Here is a 23097-nt window from a genome sequence, read left to right as displayed (position 1 = left end):
TACTTAAGCTGGTTATTTCATTCTTAATTTCTTCTATTGATTTCTTAATCTGCAGAAATTCCATTTGGTTCTTTTTTAAAATTTCAATCTCTTTCGTAAAATGTTCATGTTGTTCTTTTATTGCATTTCTGAGTTCATTAAATTGCCTTTCTGTGTTTTCTTGCATCTCGTTGAGTTTTTCCAGCACTGCAACCTTGAATTCTCTGTCATTTAAGTCACATATTTCCATATCTTTAAGTTCCTTTTCTGGAGACTTTTTATTTTCCTTCTGAGCTGTCTTGTTGCCTTGGTTATTCATGACAATTACTGATTTATTACTTCTCTTCCTAGACATCTACAGGAGTGGCTTCTGCAACAGGTTGATAGGAAGAGGTCTGTCTTTTGTTTTCCCGTAATTGTTGGTAGAATGTTTTATTTTCTCTCCGACTGCAGCCTTTTTTTCCTCTCTCACACAGTAGTGCTATGTTTTCTCTGCACTATTCCAGCTTCTCACACAATGGGGGGATTCCCTGGGAAACAGGCTTCTCCTATGTTAACAGTTCACCTGGGTCATAGGGCGCCACGTCCCTGTGGGGATGCGGAGAACTTTTGAAGTTTTAAAAGTTTTTCTGCACCAGATTCAGAGCCTGTATGTTTCAGAAGTTCTGTTTACTCCTGCAGGGATCCGCCCAGATAGGTGGGGCCAGGGGCGGGGTGAGTTGTGAGAGGTGGCCCAGAGCAATGTAGGCAACCACCACCACAACTGGTCCCGCTTCCACAGCTCACTCTCCTTTGCCAGAACTAGTTGGCTGCGAATCTATGTCTGCGGTCCACAGTTCTCAGAACAGCAAATTTTCTGTTTTTTTGATCTGACACTACTATTGTTCCTCTTCTAGCACAGGGCAGCTGGGGGCAAGGCGAGCTCTGGGAGGGCAGGTAGTCTCAGTGCCTAAGGCTTCCATTCTCTGCTCCGCAGTGAGGGCTTAAACCACCGTTTTCAGCCTTCTTCCCTCAGTGTTTCTCCGAGGTCTCTGCCGTGAATGTTGGATTCAGCCGTGTTATATGCTGCCCCCTCAGCCCTGTGGGCCATAAGCGGAGCCCTAGCAGTCCGAGTTCTTCCCTCTCCCACAGCTGCGGTAGTTCCAGGATGCAGCGAGCTCGGAGCACTGAGCTAGGTCTGTGTCCTGCGCCCACGCAGCTCAGTCTCCGCACTTCTCCCTTCCCTCCTTTCCCGCTCGCGGGATTATCCCACCTTTAGGTGAATTCAGTAGTGGGCCTGTTTGTCTTGCCTGTCTGATGTGCAGGGAGTCCTTTGTGGAGTTATTGTTGTTCGATTAGTTGTAAATTCCAGGGGAGCTTTACAGAGGCTCACCTCACGCCGCCATTTTGATGACGTCAATTTCTATGTTTTTGAAGTGTATGTGTGTGAAAAACTGATGTGGAGTGGAGTGAGATATTCTTGTGTCTGCCTTGCCTACAACGCCAACTTACATGGAAATACCAATAGGTACCCAGTGAGTCACGGAGTTTCACACAACTCTTTTCTATCCCTTTATGTAGTAGTCATCCTTCATTCTTATGTTAATCAGAATGGTAAAATTCAATAAGTAATAAGAGTAGTAACTGGCATGAAGATCCAAAAATAACTACCGGCAGCCATGACTTTGACATATTGACTAATCTATTGATCTTGTTAAAATTAGCTTTATTGTAGAATAATTTATATTCAACAAAATGAACTCATTTCAAGTATGGAATCCAACAAGTTTCCAACTCATTGGTTCATCCTACTAATCAAAATAAGAAACATTTTACCATACTCCAAATTTCCCTTATGCTCTGTATTAGTTTGCTAGGGCTGCCATAACAAAGACTACAAACTGGATGCCTTAAACAGAGAGATAATAGAAATTTATTGTGTCACAGTTCTGGAGAAGTATGAGATAAGGCCTTGGAAGCATTTGTTCTGAGGGTTGTGAGGAAGAATCTGTTCCATGTCTCTCCTAGTTTCTCTTGGCTTGCTGGCAATCTCTTTGTCTTATAGATGCAGGCTTCATCTTCATATAGCATTTTCTCTGTGTGCTTGTCTCTCTCTGTGTCCTAGTTTCCCTCCTTTACAAGGACATGGGTCATATTGGATTTGAGCCTACTCCAATGGTCTCATCTTAACTTGAGTGTATTTGTAAAAACTGTATTTCCAAATAAAGTCACATTCTGAGGCACTGGGGTGGTTAACACTTAGACATCTCTTCCACTATCACTGTCCTTTCCTGACAGCATTGCCCAATACACCACATGAAAAATAATCCCTGTCTGTCTCTTCTAGTAACATATCTATTGGACTACTTGGCCCAACAAATTCAATGGTTCTAGAGGTAATCGTGTAGGATATGGATGCCCTCATAGGAGAGTCACAGAGCAGTCCTCTAAGATTCTGAGAAAAGTAATATGTTCTGGGATAGAAGATGACTTACTGTTCAAAAAGCAGCGTGTGGTGTGCTACTATGCCCTGGTAGAGATTGAAAGTCTAATGAAAGGACTTTATGTGACTATGCCACCAGAAGTGACCATCATGTTCAGGGTGTTAACACATCTTCTGAAGTCATAATACTAGGCAAGTGCAGGTGGAATCCTTTTGGGATAGAAATGTTCAAGCAAATTCAGGAGGCAGAAGTAAATATATGAGCAAGTGAGTCAGAATCTCATGTCACCTGTCTTAGAAAACATTTATGGTTTTTGTGTGGTTTTCTTCAACATTCAACCGTGCTCTCAACATGTCACTGCTAGGCAAGAGTGCATCATCACTGCATTACAACCTCCTTAGATGTGGTCATGAAGAAAAGTTATAAAGGGAAATCTTCCCAGCGATCAGAGGTACAAGTCATACACTTGTGTGTTCATACTGTATGAATGAAGAATTGATCTGAGGTATAGATATACATGGACTTATGAGCCATGTTGAATAATTTGGTTATTTAGGGATATTGAAAGAGCAAGATCAGATAACCAAAAACAAAGAAATTTAAGGAAGAGACATGTGGATAGACTTATGGGAAAGGGCACAAACATTGAGAATGTTTGTGTCTCATGTCCTACCAGCATCCACCTCAGAGGAATTATTAAATATCAGCTGCATAGAATGACTCATCTTGTGCATATTAGCAAGACTTTCTCTTTGGTTATTATAGTACTTACACAATGGGCCTGTGCACAGAGTAGTAATCATGGCAGGCAGAGAAGCTGCCTGTCACTAAGGCTGATCATATCTTACTGTCCTGCCAGCAGAGATGGACACTAAGACTTTGATTTGATATCATCCCTCAGAGAGGTCAGGTAGCCACTTAGGGGCATGTTGATTTAATCAGACCAATTCAACCTTGAAATTGGTAAGCCATATTTCATATTTCACATATGGGTTTGCTTTCTTTATCTGCAGTGCCTCTACCAACACTATCTTTTGAGGACTTTGAATGCCTGATTTACCAACATCAGATCTGCATAACATTCCATGGGACCACAGGAAACTTTTTCTTATAAAAAAGATATGACTATGGGTAAATGACCCATGTAATCCTGACTTATCCATGATGGGGAAAAAGAATTTGTCTAATAGATAGAGTGGCTTATTGAAAGCTTGAGTATCACACTCCACAAGGTACAGGATCTGTTCTCAAGTATGCAGTTTATACATTGAACTAATGAATAGCATTTTGTGCTACTGTGTTTCCCCGAAAATAAGACCTGTCTGGACAATCAGCTCTAATGTGTCTTTTGGAGCAAAAATTAGTATAAGAGAAAGTAGTAGCTGGTAATTAGTTACCTCTCTAGTTTATACCCCATTGCCTTTTTAACAGAAATGACCAGGCATTCTTAAATACACTTGGTTCTATCAATCACATAGCAATGAACAATATAGCCAGGAGGAATTTGAATATAAACCAAAGTAGTATAAAATCACTAATAGAGTTTTATGGAGCTCTCCTAGCTTATTTCATTTTGGTACTATTGCATAAATGGTGACAAGGATAATTCTGGATTTTGAATGAATTAGACTCTGGGAGGTGGGACATTGTCAATACAATATAAAGACTATATTTACTTTGTACTTTGAGTATGTAGGGGTCATGTATCCTATGTTTTCTAATTCATAGATTTCCAGATTAAGAGTAGTTATAGCCAAACACCTGCATCTGAATTTGATGTAAATCATGAGATATTTTCCATATTGGCTTTTTTTACTTAGTAAGACACATTTAAGTTTCTTCCATGTCTTTTCATGGCTGGATAGCTCCTTTATTTTTTTTGCACTAAATGATATTCCATTGTCTGGATACAACACAGTTTATCCCTCCTCCTATTGAAAGTCATCTTGGTTGCTTCCAAGTTTTGGAAATTATGAATAAAGCTGCTATAAACATCTGTATGAAGGTTTTTGTGTGGACGTAAATTTGCATTCCTTTGGAAATACCAAAGAGTGCAACTGCTGGATCTTATGGTAAGAATATGTTTAGTTATGTTAGAAACCAGAAAACTGTTTTCCAAAGTGGCTGTACCATTTTGCATTCCCATCAGGGATGAGTGAGAGTTCCTGTTGCTCCACATCCTCGTCAGCATTTGGTGTTGTCAGTATTTTGGGTTTTGGCCCTTCTAGTAGGTGTGTGGTGGGATCTCCTTGTTGTTTTAATTCTAAATTCCCTGGTGACTTATTTTGTGGAGCATCTTTTTATATGCTTGTTTGCCATCTGTATATCTTTCTTCTACTGTATTTTTATTTTGAAAGGGGTCATCATATTTAAAAGCTACTGACCTAGGCAATACTACTAAGATATTATTGTTAAACAGTGTCCACATTTCAGTTACTTAATTCATGAGTCAGAAAGGTGCCAGTAGTAGAGGGATGAAACCAATGGTGGGCATGGGGGACAGTTTATCATGTACTTGGGACATGCCAAGTTCTTTCATACAACAATGGTAGGAGACAGGCTCCTTGTTCCCTCATCCCTCCTGGGAGGGGTCTCTTAGTTATATGGAGGAAAAGGATATAATAGTGTCTATAACAGTAGTGTAAGGATAGTCTGAAGAAGACCACCACTATTAACATGATTATTTTCTGCCATAAAAATGTTCACTGTGAATTTGCTAAAGTCTCCATCTGTGATGCATAGGATCTGAGGCACTGCCCTTGCGCCTCAGACCTGAATTTTAAGAGCTCAGATCCTGGCAGTGATGTTAGTAGAAGCAGAAAGTGCACATGAACATTGGAGAGGGAGAAAGACTAGGAAGCAGCAGAGATTCATAAATTCCCAGCTGAGATTGAATGTAATGAACTGAAAGGTGATTTGACTGGAAAAGAAAATAAATTTTTGCACTAACCTCTGAACTCTGAAATTTTATCATCATCTAGTCGCGTTGTGATAGAGTAATATTTCTATAATGCTAACTCATGTCTCTCCTTTTCAAGCAAATAATAGCCTGTACACGTTGTCACAGGGAAGAAATGCATAGCAGAAAGCCCATTGATTCTAAATTTCTTTCTGAGTTATATGTTCAAAAATTATTTGGTAACACAGACAAAAATATTCTTAACAAATATCCTGTACTAGAGAACGAAAAGTATAAGGAGAGTGGCCCTTCCCCTGGAGATTTAAAAATAATTTGCCAGTTAAAGGGAAGAACTATTGAGATAAGGGAACTGGTGGGTCCCAAAGAAACTTGCCGGTAGTCATAAGTGCTGTCCATCCAATATGTCTGGCTAACCCCCCACCACTCCTTTAGAAAATAGTAGAATTGAATTACTCAGTTTTCTTCAGATTGTACGTGGCCATATGTCTTACATTGACTAATGCAATGGGAGTAGCAGTGATACATGTAACTTTAAGAGCCATGGTGTGACTCACCATCTTCCCTTCCCGCTGGGGTGATTTTTGTGGAAGCACATGGTGGGATGAAGCCCCAATCAGCCTGAGTCCCTGAGTGAGTACAAGGAGCTTCTCTTGCAACCTGTGTTGAATACAGCATGATTAAGAAGCTGCCCACTGTGGTGTTAAGCAATTAAGGTTTGGGAGGCGTGTTGTGTGTGTGTGTGTGTGTGTGTGTGTGTGTGTGTGTGTGTAGTCGTCTCAGCAGGCTTTAGAAACAGAGCTTTAATGTTGCTGTCAAAAGTCTAGCTCAGATTCTGACGTCAGATTTCCTGGGTAGAAATCCCGGCTCTGCCAATGACAAGCTATGTTGTCTTGGGCAAGTTATTTACCTTTTTGTACCCTCATATGTAAAATGAAAGTAATAATACTCTGCACAGTGTTGTTGAGGATTAATAAGTTAGTATTTATAAAGTGTTAAAAAAAAACACTTTGAGACACATATAAATGTTAGTTTTCTCTCTCTCCTCTAATTCTCTCTTCCTCCCTCTCATGTCAGGCCTTTCCTAAGAGAGACTCCTTGACAAAGAAATGAGCAAAATATTAACCTCCAAGGATTTAAAATAGTAGCTTAAGTCATTTGAAGTTTTAAGAAGGTATCAAATGTGAGCTTTAATGAGAATAATAGAATGCTACCTTTAATCATAATTTCTTAACCACATTGCAGTTGTCTGCTTCTGCAAGGCAACTGGGCATTTAATATTATCTGACTTCCAAATAACTAGTTTCATGCAAACACTCTCCTTCCCCAATCATGCGCTTCCCTTCCTCTCTTCCCCAGGGAAGAGGCCACCAAATATCCAGGAAGAGAGCTAACTAATTAACTTTTAAACTCAGTTTCATCTTCTTATCCCCAGCGAATCTTGAAACCTCCCTAAGCTATCTGAGTGAGTGCTGCAGGTTTGAAAGCAATCTTTTAATATATTCACTTGATTTTTAAAGACAAAAACCTCCCTGGAACATTTAGCCACAGGGACCCCTTTTGCTCTTCTGAGTTGCTGCTCCCTGAACTTCTCTGAAGCTGCTGTTAGAGGTGGTTGGAATACATTTCCAAAGATTCAAGTTCTGTTCTGGACCATTAAGCCTTTGAGGGCCAAGAAAAACCACAAAGGATTGCTGGTGACAGGGCTAAGGGGGAGAAACAAGCTTTGAAATATAGGCAAGGATAAAAAGCAAAGCCTCTGCAGGTATGTCATTCCTAGTCAGATAAAAATACAAACCAAGTAGACAATAAAAGCGGGCTTTGCAAAGCTCCTGCCCATGGGGTGGAAAAGCTGGGGAGGGGAGGGTCAGAGAAAGGTGGATAAAAACCCCTCCTGGTACATTTAAACCTAAAACCTGCTGTTTAATTGTAGTATTACCACAAAAATCCTTTCGAGCCTGTGGAGCTGACCAAAAAGGAACATAGTTACAAGAGCATACAGGTAGGCATTTTATAGGATCCTGAACATCAGAAGCCCTGTTCCCAGTTTAGCAAGTTTCTCAAAACTGTAGGTTCTAAATCACAGGTTTCATCTGCATGGCTCGTCAAAAAAATCACAAATTTCAATTTTTCCCCCAGGATGCTGACGAGAACATTCAACCAAAAATAAGGTCACTGGTAAAGTGATTCAGGGTTTATTGAATTCTTAAGGTTGTTTTCCAGGGATATTTATAAGACAGATGTAATTTTGGAAAGAAAAATATGTTGTGAATTGATGGCAATTTTTTCTGGCCCCAAATCTTTATTAAGGCAAAAGCATTGCCGCCACACAGAAGAATTCGAGTCTCAGCTTTAACTTTTCTTCACATAAAAATGTGCCAACCACAGTATTCTGTAGAAAGACCTGGAGTTTTTAATGCCTTTAGTTTTGTGGTTCCTGATTTACATGGGGCATTGTGCATAAATATGCAGTGCCCCACTTCCTTGATGAAAATAGGCTTTCTTATTTTATGGGCCTGAATACATTGTACTGAATTTCTCCACAAGGGACAAAATTTATGTTGAAAGCTGATCCAAGGAAAATCGACTTAAAAGGATTTCTCCAAAAGTAGATGTGCACACTTTAACTGTAGATCCTGGTAGCTGAGCTGAGATAAGATCATAAGATATATACTAATGATAATAACATGGATGTTTTTATAAAAATAAACTTAGGAAATTGTAGGTCACAGAGAACACTATCCATCTATGACTTTTAATATAGATTTTTCTATTTACCTCTATCAAGAGATTTGTCATGGTTCAGAATGTTTTCAAAAAACATACTTTAGGAGCCCACCTACAAATTTTCCATAGTCTCAGCCTTGCTTTCTAAGTATGGACATGTTAAACCCAGATCTTTTTAATGGAGTCTAGTCAAGACCATATCTGACTCCATTTTGCCCTTCTCATCTCAGCTCTTATTATAATTCCTTTGGATATGATATTATTCAAGACTTTGGTCAAAGTTTTATATCACACTTTCCATCATCCTCCCTTCCTTCCTTGCCCTCTTCCTGCTCCTCCTCTTTCTCATCCACTTCCTTCTTCTTTAATGTTGCTGTTAAATAGCCTCTAACACAAAATTCTAGGCTAAGAAACTTCCATCATTTCAAATCTCAATGCAGACTTGTGAATAGCAGCAGCGCTATGAAGGCTATTATGGTAGATTGATTCATCAGACAAGAGCTGTAGGCAAATGTCTGAGGTTGGTAGCAATGGGAAACATAAAGCACACCACCTGCATCCAAAGGATTTACAGACCAGTGGGTTGTAAAGACAGGATAGTAGGATGGTAGGGTAAATTGTTGAAAATCCTTTATGACTTTCTCCCTTACAAAGAGTTTCCTCACCCCACCCACACTCACAAGTGAGGAGAGTTTAACGGTTTCATTTTTACATTTGAATTTTCTTTGTTCCTGAAAAGAAATTATCTTTCAGCAAGTGGGAATTTATATAAAAATCATTATATTCATAATGCATTAGAGAGCTAAAATATAATTTTTCTAAACCACTTTGGGAGAAATGTTGAAAATCCAATATGTGATGGTATAACAGCATTAGAGTGAAAACATCATTGTGGAGGGCTAGTGTGTGTGAATGCAATATTTCTCATTTGACCAGACTTGACTGTAGAAGCTGTAGGTTGGGTCTATGTGGTGTGACCAGAACAACAGTTTGAAAACCAGCTGGATTTCATGTTTCTTTTATTGAACTGATTATTTGAGCAAACTGACTTGTTAAAAGAGTCAAGGTGGGCTATGTCGTTCATGTAAAGCAGCTCCAGACCCATAGTGAGATTTCAGCACATGGTTCTTAACTCTGACCCCATCCAACTTTGACTCCACTTCTGATTTCCCTTTAGTTCATTGAGGTGGTTGGTGTTTCTCATGGTACTCCGTGCTGGTGAAACAACTCTGAGTATATTTGCACAGTAAAATGTTTTCCTAAACAACTCATTTTTCCAACACAAGTTTTTTTCATCTGCTTAAGGAACCCTATTCTTTTTTTTTTTTTTTCTTTTTTAAAGCTGAATTCTTCACCCTGGCTTTCAAGCATTATTGTAACTATCTGTGGTAAATATCTGGGGAAGAAGCATTCCTTCTTATGCCCTTCTCTGCTTTACCCTGTAAGGTGCAGGCTTCAAGTCTGGGAACTACATTTTCTAGACTGCTTTGTCTCCAATGTTTTGGATAGATTAACCTTGAGCCTAGTAGACATGCAAGATTTGGAAAGAAGAAAAGAGGCAGAAGCCATTTTATTCTTACTCTAACAGTACACTGTGGATTTTACAGAGATGAGTTTGGTAATGACCTCTATTTTATTTGCTGTTTACCTGCCACAGGTGTGTGGAGGAATTGTGACGTGTTATTTCTGCAGGTTCTTAACTTCTAGACATGAGTTCCTGACTCTGTCCAGGTCTTTCTATGGTTCATAAAATTCTAATTTCCTGTATTATATCATTTACTGTTTTAAATAAATAGAATGTTTTTTGTTTTTCTAACCAAACCTTGGTTATGTCATATAAATCGCCCTCTATCCAAAAACAAAAGGTAAAACACAACTGACTCTATGCAATTGTTGATCTTATCTCTTCCTTTGTTTCATTTATTCAAATCCATCTATATATGCCTGCATGCAAGATTTCCTGCTCTTGAGTCCCTGGTAAATTCACATTTCTTAACTCTTTCAGTGGTGGTAGCCTATAGTAAACAATTTCTCAGTTTCCATTTTAATCCTCTATTGTATTGTTATTTTAAAATTATAGTTGTCTCTTTTATATCTCTCATTGTATTGTGAGTTCCATAAGAACCAGTCTATCATTTTATTTTTCTTCTGATTCCTTTACAAAAGCAACACTGTATGATGTACATAACAGGTTTACAAAAAACAAAAGAAACGAAGGAAGGAGGGAAGGAGGGAGGGAGGGAGGGAGGGAGACAAGGAGGGAAGGAGGAAAGGAAGGAAGGAAGGAAGGAAGGAAGGAAGGAAGGAAGGAAGGAAGGAAGATTCCAACTACTTCTGTGGTTTTTATTTTGTGATTTTAAAAGTTACATATGTACATAAAAGTTACATTTGGCAAATTCAAATTTTGGTAGCAGTGAAAAGGATTACTTTAAGATTGAATTAGAGGAAGAAAGTGTGATTCTCACATTGGTTCCAGTTAGTGAGGAACCTAATGAAGAACATCAAATGGAACCAAGCATTTCGTCAATCTCAGAAGACAACCTGATGATTCCTAGGATAGATGATGAAGTTTATCTTCCTCAAACGAGTGAACAGTTCAAAACTTGTCCAAAACCAATGCTCCCCTTGCCGACCATTTTGCCTTCAATTAATAAAGTGCGTTGGGACACTTTGCGGAACTGGTGCCAACAATTTAATTTGAGTACTGATGGCAAGAAAATAGACGTTTATCTGAGGCTCAAGGAACATGCGTACTCTGAAGAAAAACAAAACATTCCTGAAATACTACAGGAGTCAAGTTTAAAGAAATGCAAGATGGTGACCAAGAAAGCAAGGAGTAAGAAAAGTTGTAAGATGAGTGAGAGAGAGCAAATGACCAATAGCGTTGACGTGATAACTTCAGCTCAGGAAGCCATGTTGGCAGCATGGGCAAGACTTGCTGCAAGAGCCATTCAACCTAAGGCTATGAATTCATGTCCCATTCCTACTTCTGCTGAGAACTTTCTGCTGCAAACCTCTGGTGTCAGGTGGTGTGTGGTCTATGGCAGACCTCTCTTGGCAGACAGAGAGGGTTGGGTTCACCTGCAGTTCTATGCAGGTCAGGCGTGGGTGCCAAACCCTCCTAAGAAGATGATCTCTCTCTTCCTGTTACCGGCCTGCACTTTCCCATACCCAGACCTAAAGATAATATGTTATGCCCCGATGGTGTTAAGAGGAATAAGAGGATGATGGAAAGATTAACTACAATGAAGAAGTAGAAACAACCTGGTTTGAACACAACCACATCATTCCTTTTGGATTGGCCATATCTTAATAAAAAATAAACGGTGGATAGATAGCTCACAGATACATTGATTTGTATCCCAATGATTGCTGTGCTCTGTCCTGGCCATCCTCTGTTGCCTGATGCCTTGAGTACAGATGTGAATGTTTGGATTCTGTACCTGAGGTCTGCCAAAAAGTGACTGCCACTAATGCTTCAGGTATTTAGCTATAACATATAGAATATAAGTTGGTTTTCTTTTAATTAATAGATTTTTTTAAGCAGTTTTAGATTTTCAGAAAAAATTGAGCAGGAACTAGAGTTCCCAAGTACTGTTCCCTGCACTCCCCCATTTTCCCTACTGCCAACGTCCTGCACCGGAGAGGTACATTTATTGAACCTACATTGACACATCATTATCACCGAAAGCCCATAGTTTATATTAGGGTCCACTCTTTATGTTTTACATTCTATGGGTTTTGAGAAATGTATAATGACATATCCACCATTATAGTGTCATACAAAATAGCTTCACTGCCCTAAAAGTTATGTGCTCTACCTATTTAACCCCTGACACATTTTCTGTATTCATAGCTTTGCCTTTTCCAGAATGTCATACAGTTGGAATCATACAGTTGCCTGTTCAGATTGACTTCTTTCAGAGCAATGTAAATTTAGGATTCTTTCATATCTTTTGATGGCTCGATAGCCCACTTCTTTTTTTGTTTTTGTTTTAAATTAAAGTTTATTGGGGTGATAATTGTTGGTAAAGTTACATAGATTTCGGGTATGCAATTCTGTAATACATCATCTGTGTGTCACATTGTGTGTTCGCCATCCAGGGTCAGTTCTCTTTCCATCACCATATATTTGATCCCTTAGCCCACTTTTTTTTTTTTTTTTTTTTTTTTTTTTTTTTTTTTTTTTTTAGCAGTGAATACTCCATTGTCTGGATGTACCATAATTTGTTTATCCATTCACATATTGAAGGCCATCTTGGTTGCTTCCAAGTTTTGGCAATTATGAATAAAGCTGCTATAAACAAAATAAATAAATAAATAAATAAACAAAAGTTACATATCCTTATTTTACAGACATATAAAAAGAAAGGAACATACTATTCTTAATTTTCTAATTCAGAAATGATCACTATTACCATATCGACACATTTTAACCACAAATATTTAAAAATAATTTGAATTGTATTAGGAATAGGAATAAAATTTTGTATGTCATTTTCTCTACTAACTTTATAAAACAAATATTTTACCATCATTACAAATTCTACATGAGCATTGTGCTATGTGTACATATATGCCATCATTTTCTTAACCATTTCTCTATTGCTAAATATTTAGGTTGTTTTACATTGTGTACTATAAATAATGCTGCCGTATAAGTAATTGCACACAAATCTTTTTAGCATCATAAAACAATTTTGAGCACATTATTTCCTTAAGATTAGAGATTTTAGGGGTTACCTATTTAAAATAAATAGTATTATAAGTGACTTGCAAATACAGAGGAGAAGCAAAGAATTCATTGATAGACAGTGCCTTTCCTCAGATATTGATTTAGTACTTTATATCAACACGGGTCATTTATATATACACAATTAGTTTTATTGGTTGCATTTTGGGGGATATGCAATTTTTTATACTTTTTCCTTCATCTATTGATATTGAAGCTTTTCTTGCATAAAAAGTTGACCAAAGCCTAATCCACACAATCAAGTAAATAATCCAGTCAAGGAAATTATTTCACTTCCCATTTTAATTTAAGAACAAATTACTTACCATATTTTGTACTGTATAATGGACACCCATGTTTTGGACCCAAATTTTCAGGGGAAAAAAATATTTCATTTTTGTTTTTTAATTCAAATTTTTATTTGTTTACGTTTAAGTACTTGGTTTTTGTATTATAAAGGAATTTTAGCATTTATTTTTTTTAACAATATAGTACAACAAATTTTATTAACGAATAATTACAAAACACAAGAACAGATACAAGGTGTAAGAAATTTTATGTACCGGTAACAAATTCAAGATATTTATGCGTCATCGAAGGCCAAGAACTCTTTGTTGTTGCAAGTTTGTCCTAAGTTCAACAAAACTAATTATCATATTCCAGGGTATTTTTTTGCATACGAATATCGTTATTGATTTCTAGAGTTACACTTTTAATTCATAAGCATAAATAAAAGAATTGAAAACATTTATATAGATAAGGAATTACAGCCACCCATGTATAATGCGCATCCTTATTTTTCCCTCACAAATTTAGGCAAAAAAGTGCACGTTATACACGGCAAAATATGATAAGTTCTATGAAATCCAGAGTAGGTGGGAGACTGAGGACACTTGGAAGATGAGAAGGTGGCACTTGGGTGTTGTGGTCAGCTCCAGTTGAGCAGATTGCCTGGAGGAAGAGTAGGAAGGGGAGCGTCATGTATTGTCGATGTGGGCAATGCAAAAGTTCTGGGCCAAAATAGAATTATCTCAAGGCTTAATCATTTTAGAGAAGTGCTCTCAGGACTATGACCCAGATGAGCAATATGATGAGCTCATTTCTCAATTGAGGGAGTTGCAGTGGGTAAACAAAGACAGCTATTTCCAAGTTAGCCTCTGGGCAGTCAATTCCCTGAATTGGCATTTAGCATATCAGACACTGATAGTTTCTTTTTTACCGTGTTGGCATTTTTAAAAATGGAAAACCACGTCAAAAACCAATATAATATAGAGGGGAAATAAAGGTCAAATTTCATATAATAAAGGCAATCAATTTGTTCTGCTGACAATCCTTAGAACTTCAGCGCTCAGGATGTTCAGAGATAGCTGCATGATGGAAAACATCAGAGGAGGAGGCTTTCTAAAAATTACAACACATCTGATGTGTACCATCCCTTTCAAGAAGTGTTCCAGAAGGAAATTCTGAAGGAAGCAAAACACAGAATACAATATGCTGGTTTAGGTAATGGAGTAAGTGTTCACATTGCACAAACTTGTAGATAGCTTTCTCCTTTGTTTGGCATGAGTGATTAATAGCTTTTTCTGCTCATCATTTGTCATCACACACACTGGGTTCTCAGCACACTGATGTATGTACAGCCAACACAGCCCTGTGGCACTGGATCCTTACAGGAATAATACTCAAGACAGAGCATGTATTCTGTTGTGCACTGTGCTGGGTGATCTAGGAGGAAGAAAATGGTGGATCTTCCAAATGGACCTTAACAATGGATTAAAAAATACCCCAAAGCTACTTACTCTGAGTCTGGCAATGTTTTAAGTGTTTTGCCTATATTAACCTATTTAGTCCTCACAGAAACACAAGCGAGAGGTACTATTAGGATCCCTGATGGATGAGGAAAATAAGCACACTCATAGAAACAGAACTCAAGAATTTTCCCAAGTTGCAGGCTGAATTTTCTGGGATTTGGTGCAATACTCTCTTAAAATACCTCTGACTACTTTTTTTTTTAATGTTAATCAATAGTCATTTATTAATTGCATACTGAAAGTGTACCTGGAATTGAAGAAATATGTTACATAAAAAACACCTTCGCCCTCCAGAAATTAAAGTACTCATTATTTTCATTGACAATAATATAACAAAAATATGTTAAGATATGACAAGCCTTTTCTACCTGTTAGCGGCACTAAAGAGAAAAAAAGCATCAAATACCCCTTTTAAGTGAACCCAGTACAGAGTTCAAAGACCAGAGCCTGTGACTAAATGTAATAATTAACAAAAGGATAAGAAAAAATGTTTAGTTGCACCATTTTCTCTGAAATGTTGATAATACAAAAACAATATTTTATTTTAAAAATATGTCATTTTATCTTTAATCAAGGACTCTACTTTTATTCTATTGTAGTTGGTGCTAAGTTTAAAATCTGTTCATGATAAAAAATTGTTTTTCATGGGGTGGCCGGATGGCTCAGTTGGTTAGAGCACAAGCTCTGAACAACAGGGTTGCTCGTTCGATTCCCACATGGGCCAGTGAGCTGCGCCCTCCACAACTAAATTGAAGACAATGACTTGGAGCTGATGGGCCCTGGAGAAACACACTGTTCCCCAATAAAACATTTTTTTAAAAAAATTATTTTTTGTAACTATATAATAAAGAAGCATTGATGACTTTTAATGCATGTGCCAACTAAATCTTTAGTACCTGGTCCCAACCATCTTTTCTGTCTCAACCCTTGTTACTTCTCAATATGCTCTGTGCAGTCTAGGCACCCAGATTATTTGCCATTTCCAAATATGCTTTGTCTCACCCTATTCAGACATCTGTCTGATGTGCACTTCACTCCTTCACTGCTTGGCAAATTTCATCTTCAAACTTCAACTGAAATATTTCCTATTTTTAAAGTCATCATGCATATCTCCTTTTCAGGAGACTGTAATTATTCCCTCCTCTGTTCTCCAATAGCCTTTCTTTCTTGCCCTGATTAGCACTTATCATGTTATATTATTTGTCATTCTGAATATCTCTATCTTTCAAGTGGCATTCCTTCAGAACAGGAGCAGAAACAATGCAATACTAAATTGTTATTATTTTTTTTTAAGATTCCCCCATCTGTCGTAGAATGCATGGTTTCAAATATGTACTTGCTAGGCTTATGTTAAATTAATAATTACAAATACATGCTTAGCAACATAAGTGATTACCAAACATCAGAAGAGTGGAAACTTTATCACACAAATTGGGAATAAATGGTGTTTATTTACCTAAACTTAAAGATAATATCTGTGATTCTAATCTAATCAGCCAGTACCATAACATATACAGAGGGTGCCAGAAAAATGTATACACATTTTAAGAAAGGAAGACTGTATTAAAATTGTAATACTCAATATATACCGATAACAAAAGATGAATAAGTCACATTTTGACTTTTGCAATTACAAGAGGTGCTCAAAGTGGTTACCATCAGCGTCCAGACACTTCTGATTACAGAGAACTACTGCTTGAGCAACGTTGACCAAAGTGTTAACATCTCTTAAAATGTGTATACATTTTTTTGGCACCTCTGGTATTTATATATCTGGAGTTGGTAAACTGATGATATACCACAGATTGGCTCTGAGCTATTCCCAGAAAGTCATCCTCTGATTTTTGCTTTACTGCTACCTTTAACTCTTGCTGTTGACTTCAATAATCCATGTCCCTCTGGTCTAGTCGTTTTCCATATTGATTATTGACCATGAGGTCAGAGGAACAGTGGCTGGTGAAAGCTTAGTACTCATTCCTCATTCTGCTCTCCCTCACTAGCTTCTGTTTCCTGAGCAGCTCATTTCATCCTTCCACGAATATTCATGGACACCTTTAATCTATGATATGTTGTTCTAAGGGATTGGCACAGAGATGTGAACAAAAAGACAGTTCCTTCCCTCACAGGGTGGGACAATAAGCACTGGAAAAGTGGACAAATAACCACTGTTTTGAGGTCTTGACTTCACCACCTCTACCCTCCTGATTCTACTCTTGGTGAGATCAGTTAGCAAGAGTAGGAACTTTGGTTGTGATCAATAAAAGTGAAAGGGTTAGGAGAGGGGGTATGGTGGATGCAGCAGATGAGATAGAAAGGAAGCAGCCTGGGAGAGGTTTGTCTAACAAGGAGAAGATATGGAAAATTTCAGCGAGAATGTAGCGTACTCTCTTCTAAATGGAAGTACTCATATTACATTGAAAATAGAGACAAATAAAATGTAGGGAATAAAAATATAAAGAATATTAAGCACATGATATTTATCTTACAATAGTGTTCTAAGTATTTTGCATGTATTCACTCTTACAACCTTCATAAAATCCTATAGGTACACTGTCATATTATCCCCACTTTACAGATGAGAAGACTGTGGTACAAAGAAGTGACATAAGCAAAATGAGTGACAAATGTAGGATTTTGACCCAGGCAGTATGGCTCCAGAGTCCTTGTTCTGAATTGTTAAATGATATTGTCTCTTAACAAAATACTTCTTTAAGTAAAAACAGATGCAAATTACCTTACTACAGTACAGGCAAATCAGAGGCTTTTTATATGCCTTCGAAGCTGGTTCAGAAAAATTTTAGTTATTATGAATTGATATTCTGATATATGGATTGTTGAAGCATTTCAGCTTTGCCTCCTCTTGTACGTCCTTGGCTCTGTGGATATGCCTTTTATGAACGAGAAGAAAGGAGAAAACTAATAGCAAAGTTTCAGAGAAGCCTAACCGACCAGTGCCCCTTCATGTACTACTGCCAGATAATTTTTTTAAATTGGTATCGTATGTAAAAAGCAATTTTCTGTAGAAATTTTGTAGAGTTTATTAGTAGACTTCTAAAAGGTCACTAGGATAGACTAGGGAGAAAGGGGGAGTTGGTGAAACTGAAAACTGTCCTCACATATGAAGCTGTAAGTTTGGGACCTATCAGCTGTGGTAGGGAATTGGATAAAGTCCAAAGGCTCTAAGCACATGGGCATTTACTACAGAATAAATGTGACCATGAGAGAAACACAAAGCTTGATAATGGTTTAGAAAATGGGTCAACAATCTTTCTCTCTAACGGGCCATAGGTAAATATTTTAGGGTTTTGGAACACATGGTCTCAATTCTCTGTAGCAACTATTCAACTGTAGCACACATGCAGCTAGAGAAAATACCTGATTGAATGAGTGTGGCTAGATTTCAATAAAACTTTATTGAAATAGAGGGTCATATTTGGCCTATGCGCCGTATTCTGTGGAACCCTGGTTTAAACAATAAGTGAACAAACAACTGCCACTGAAGAATAAAACTTCTCTCCCCACCATTTACTCTGCTTCTCTTAAACAGTGCCAAATAAAAAGGAATTGGTCAGGGTTCAAAGAACTGCACTGACTGGAAGTCTGGGAAGTTCTACTTTGAAGAAAGATATCAGGATAGATGCTGGAAATAAATATAAAGATCAAGAAGAATGGCCTAAAGTCCAAGAAAAGATGTTGGGAAGCAGATAAGGAAGCAGCTTTCTCATTTGAGGGCTCAGGGCCTAGTACTCCGACCATCACTTGAGTAGACATAAAACATGCATAGCTATGACCTCATAATCTAAAGCCTGAAGACCTGACTCCCTGGTGCTTCTAGGGAAGCTGCTGGGGTCGCTTCCAGTGCTGTCTGTGATACCCCCAAGTGTGTCCCAGATTGAAAGGGAGATGACAGTAGAAGCCAGGAAAAATCCTAGGGCTTGAGGATCTCATAAAATGTGAGGCTAGCTTAATTACCTTAACATGTAGATTACATAAACTCATTGGTTTTATTTTATTTTATTTTATTTATTATTTTATTTATTTATTATTTTATTTATTTATTTTATTTTATTTTACTTTATTTTACTTTTTCTTTCTCTGACCTTTTAAATGTTTCCTTGGGTTCTAAACAAATATGATTATTTTGGAAAAGTTGCAGTTTCCTTTTCCCTAAACCTACATTTGCCTAGTCTCTACTCTGTCAACTACCACTGCCTGTATTTAGGTCCTCGGGTTTCGAGCCTGAATTATTGGAACAGATTCATAACTGGCTTTTTTGCCTCCCGCCATAGTCTTGAATGTCCTCCTCCATTCATTAATCTATCTTACATATGAAATCTGACCATGTCACTTGCTGATTCAAGACCCATCAGTGGCTCCCCACTATGCACAGAAAAAAGCCTGAAGTTCTTAAAACGAAAAAAGGCACTTCACTGTTTTGACCTTGTCCACCTCTCCACCATTCCTTTGCCACTTACTACTTTGAACTTCATATTTGAGATACTTCAAATGGTTTTTCGTTTCTTGCCATGCGGAGCTTTTTCTTGCCTCTGTACCTTTGGTCATGCCCAAATCCTCACTCCTTGAGAGTCTCTGTGACTCTCATCGATCATTTAAGATTCAGATTTCATTATTTTTTCAGAATCTGTGCACGTTGTTATGTTAAAATATTCTGTTTTCTTACCTTCTCCTCCACTGGAGTGTGAACAGGACTTATATTCTTATGTCTGTAGTATAGGACCTGGCACGCAGCATATGTTTTTCAAATAAATCAAATGAATAAATATCCATGATAATTAGGTGAACAGAATGTTCTCAGGGATGAGGTTCAAAACAGGGAAAGAAGTCAAAACTTGGGACAGAAAAGAATGGATAGCGCTTACGTACTAATTGCTTTCAATCTAGGATGAATTTTGCATTAAAAACAGATGCAGGGTAAACTAATAAACAAAATACAAGTCATTCCACAAAAAAATCTTAATTATTTTTTTGGGGAAAAAATGACATTTAACATAAGAGTTTGTAGGCTTCTGTCTAAGGAGACTGGTATCTGTTTGAATCCTGAGCACCACAGGTACTCATAAGGAATGTATACCTAATTTTCCCCCTGTCAAAATTAATGGTAACCTTTCATGATGCCCTGTGCCCTTAGGTCTGCAGACTTAAGGGCTTTTGTCTGGGCATTTCAATGTATAGGAAAAATATATATGACACATGTAAACCAGCCTAATCCTTAGCTTTTTTTGCACTTATCTCTGACCATTGCCATGCTAGCTCATTACCATTGTGATAAATAGTTGGTGGTGCTCTTTCTAACGTTTCCTGCACAATTCAATAAAAATCAATAATAACTATTTATTACTGGTTATGCCTGGCATCATGCTAAGCACTTCACGTGCATTACTCCAATTAATCACAGTGGCTCTGTGGTAGGAAGCTAAGGCCCAAGGCCACGCAGCAGCAGAACTAGGATTTTGACTCCAGTGACTGTTCTTTATCATCACACTGTGCATTTTTGCTCTAAGTTATAGATTCCTTTAGGGCTTTCTGCTTCAAATGCCTTTAGTCAACACAGCCACGGCAGGATCTGAACACACACTGAAAATCGCATGGTCTGCTCATTCCAACCCTCTACTGAATGTGTACGTCAGTCCCTAGATTCAAGCTCAGGCTGAAAGTGTAGATGCTTTTATGAGATTTCTGCAGAAAGCAGGTGATAGAAAAGAAAATCAAAACCATTTCTTTTGTTGGGAGAGATACCTCAAGTAATTGGGAGGAAATGGGGCTACATTTCTGACATAGCTCCATTTAGCACACAATTTCAACTCTTGGAGAACAGCACTGAAGTCTCCCCATAATTGCCTGCATGGACGATGGAAGTGGGATATGCAGTGTCACAGCACATAAGGGTATGCCGAACCCAATATTGCCCATCAATGAAATGGCTCAGGGATTAGGTGGGCACCCTCACTCATGCTCTCATTTAGTTTTTCTTCAAAAGTATACTGCATAAAATATACAACAATAACATGGCTGATTTTAAAATGTTTTCTTCTGACAGCATGTATTAGCACAGAATTAGAGTTTAAAACTGAGAAACGAATCCTTCTTCCGTTGCTGACCTGCATTTTGAAATGCAGTCAGGTAACTTACACCAGGACCAACCAAGCCATAGGTATTTATTAAGTATCTATTCACAGTTCAGGATGAATTTTCTTGCTTTGGATACTAAAAGACTATTGAGAACAGTTTTAGCTTACCCTGAGCAATACGCAAGACAAAATAATACACATCATTGATTAAATGGCAGGTAGAAACTATTAACGATTGAGAAGATGAGATAAATGATGTCTGTACTGGTCAGGCATAGTGGATATTTGCTCTTACTGCCAACATGTACTCATTTTTTCTCTAATAATATGATGCAGATTTTGCTTTGAGGAATTATGCATCTCCTTCTCTCAGTCCATTTAATTTGGGTGATGACTAAATAAGGAATAGACACATAACTGACTACAGCCAATTAGATTTTTTTTTTTAATTCCTGGATGACTGTAGCTGAAGCCAGCCTTAGACATAGACTTTTGAATTAGGTGAAACAATAAATTCTTTTTTTTTTCTTAAGCCAGTTTGCATTGGGGTGCTTGCTACTTGTAACCAAAAGATACTTAACTTGGGTTGTTCTACTTCTATTTTTAAAAAAATTTTTATTGGGGAATATTGGGGAACAGTGTGTTTCTCCAGAGCCCATCAGCTCCAAGTTGTTGTCCTTTTTTTTTAATTAAACTTTATTGGGGCGACAATTGTTAGTAAAGTTACATAAATTTCAGGTGTACAATTCTGTAATACATTATGTATATCTGCATTGTGTGTTCACGACCCAGAGTCAGTTCTCTTTCCATCACCCTATATTAGACCCCGTTTACCCTCATCTAGAGACATTCTTCCCCCTTACCTTCTGGTAACCCCTAAACTATATGTCTATGAGTTTTTGGTTCTTCATTTGTTTGTCTTATTCTTTTGTTGTTTTTAGTTTTATATACCACATGTCAGTGAGATCATGTGGTTCTCTACTTTTTCTGTCTGACTTAATTCTCTTAGCATTATAGTCTCAAGATCTATCCATGTTGTCAGAAATAGTACTATTTTATCTTTTTTTACTGCCAAATAGTATTCCACTGTGTATATATACCACAACTTCTTTATCCATTCATCTATCGAAGGACATGTTGGTTGTTTCCATGTCTTGGCTACCGTAAATAAAGCTGCAATGAACATTGGAGAACACATGTCTTTATGGATAAATGTTTTCAGATTTTTTGGGTAGATACCCAGGAGAGGGATTGCTGGGTCATATGGTAATTCTATTCGTAATTTTTTGAGGAAACCCCACACTGCCTTCCATAATGGCTGCACCAGTCTGCATTCCCACCAACAGTGTATGAGGATTCCTTTTTCTCCACAGCCTCTCCAACACTTGTTGCTATTTGTCTTATTGATGGTAGCCATTCTAACTGGGGTGAGGTGATATCTCATTGTGATTTTTATTTGCATTTCTCTGATGATTAGTGATGTTGAGCATTTTTTCATATGTCTTTCGGCCATTTGTCCTCTTTGGAGAAACGTCTCTTCAGATCCTCTGCCTATTATTCAATTGGGTTGTTTGTTTTTTTGGTGTTGAGTTGTATGAGTTCCTTATATATTTTGGATATTAGCCCCTTATTGGAGGCACTGTTTGTAAAAATCTTCTCCCATTCAGTTGGTTGCCTCTTTATTTTATTGATGTTTTTTTTTGCTGTGCAGAAGCTTTTAAGTTTGATACAGTCCCATTCATTTATTTTAGCTTTTACTCCCCTTGCCTTTGGAGTCAAATTCATAAAATGCTCTTTGAACCCAAGGTCCATAAATTTAGTACCTATGTTTTCTTCTATGCAGTTTATTGTTTCAGGTCTTGTGCTTACGTCTTTGATCCATTTTGAATTAATTTTGATACATGGTGACAGATAGCAGTCCAGCTTCGTTTTTTTTGCCCGTGACTTTCCAATTCTGCCAGCACCATTTATTGAAGAGGCTGTCTTTCCTCCATTGTATGTTTTTAGCTTCTTTGTCAAAAATTATCTGTCCATATTTATTTGGTTTTATTTCTGGGTTCTGAATTCTATTCCATTGGTCTATGTGTCTGTTTTTCTGTCAATACCATGCTGTTTTGATTATTGTTGCCCTGTAGTACAGGCTAAAGTCAGGGAGTTTGATACCTCCAACATTGTTCTTTTTTCTTAGGATTGGTTTGGCTATTTGGGGTTTTTTTGTGGTTTCAAACAAACCTGATGATTTTTTGTTCTATTTCTTTAAAAAATGCCATTGGGATTTTGATGGGGATTGCATTAAATCTGTATATTGCTTTGGGTAATACTGCGGTTTTAACTATGTTGATTCTTCCAGTCCATGAGTGTGGGATATCTTTCCATGTCTTTGTGTTTTCTTCAGTTTCTTTAAAAAATGTCTTATAGT

At 37.6% G+C, this 23097-nt stretch overlaps 1 protein-coding gene across 1 annotated transcript; it reads left to right on the top strand.

The window, feature by feature from the left end:
* Positions 1 to 10551: 10551 nt before the first annotated feature.
* LOC308499920 (developmental pluripotency-associated protein 2-like) lies at positions 10552 to 11274 on the top strand (the record flags this gene model as incomplete). The annotated part of the gene is made up of 1 exon (XM_081053841.1): positions 10552 to 11274. One exon carries the CDS (start codon positions 10552 to 10554, stop codon positions 11272 to 11274), a length of 723 nt encoding a protein of 240 aa, XP_080909967.1.
* Positions 11275 to 23097: the final 11823 nt, after the last annotated feature.

The sequence above is a fragment of the Rhinolophus hipposideros genome, assembly GCF_964194185.1.
Source record: "Rhinolophus hipposideros genome assembly, chromosome: 7".
NCBI classification, from domain to species: domain Eukaryota; kingdom Metazoa; phylum Chordata; class Mammalia; order Chiroptera; family Rhinolophidae; genus Rhinolophus; species Rhinolophus hipposideros.
The sequence above is the reverse complement of the archived record's forward strand: the minus strand, read 5'-3'. Positions and strand labels throughout refer to the sequence as shown.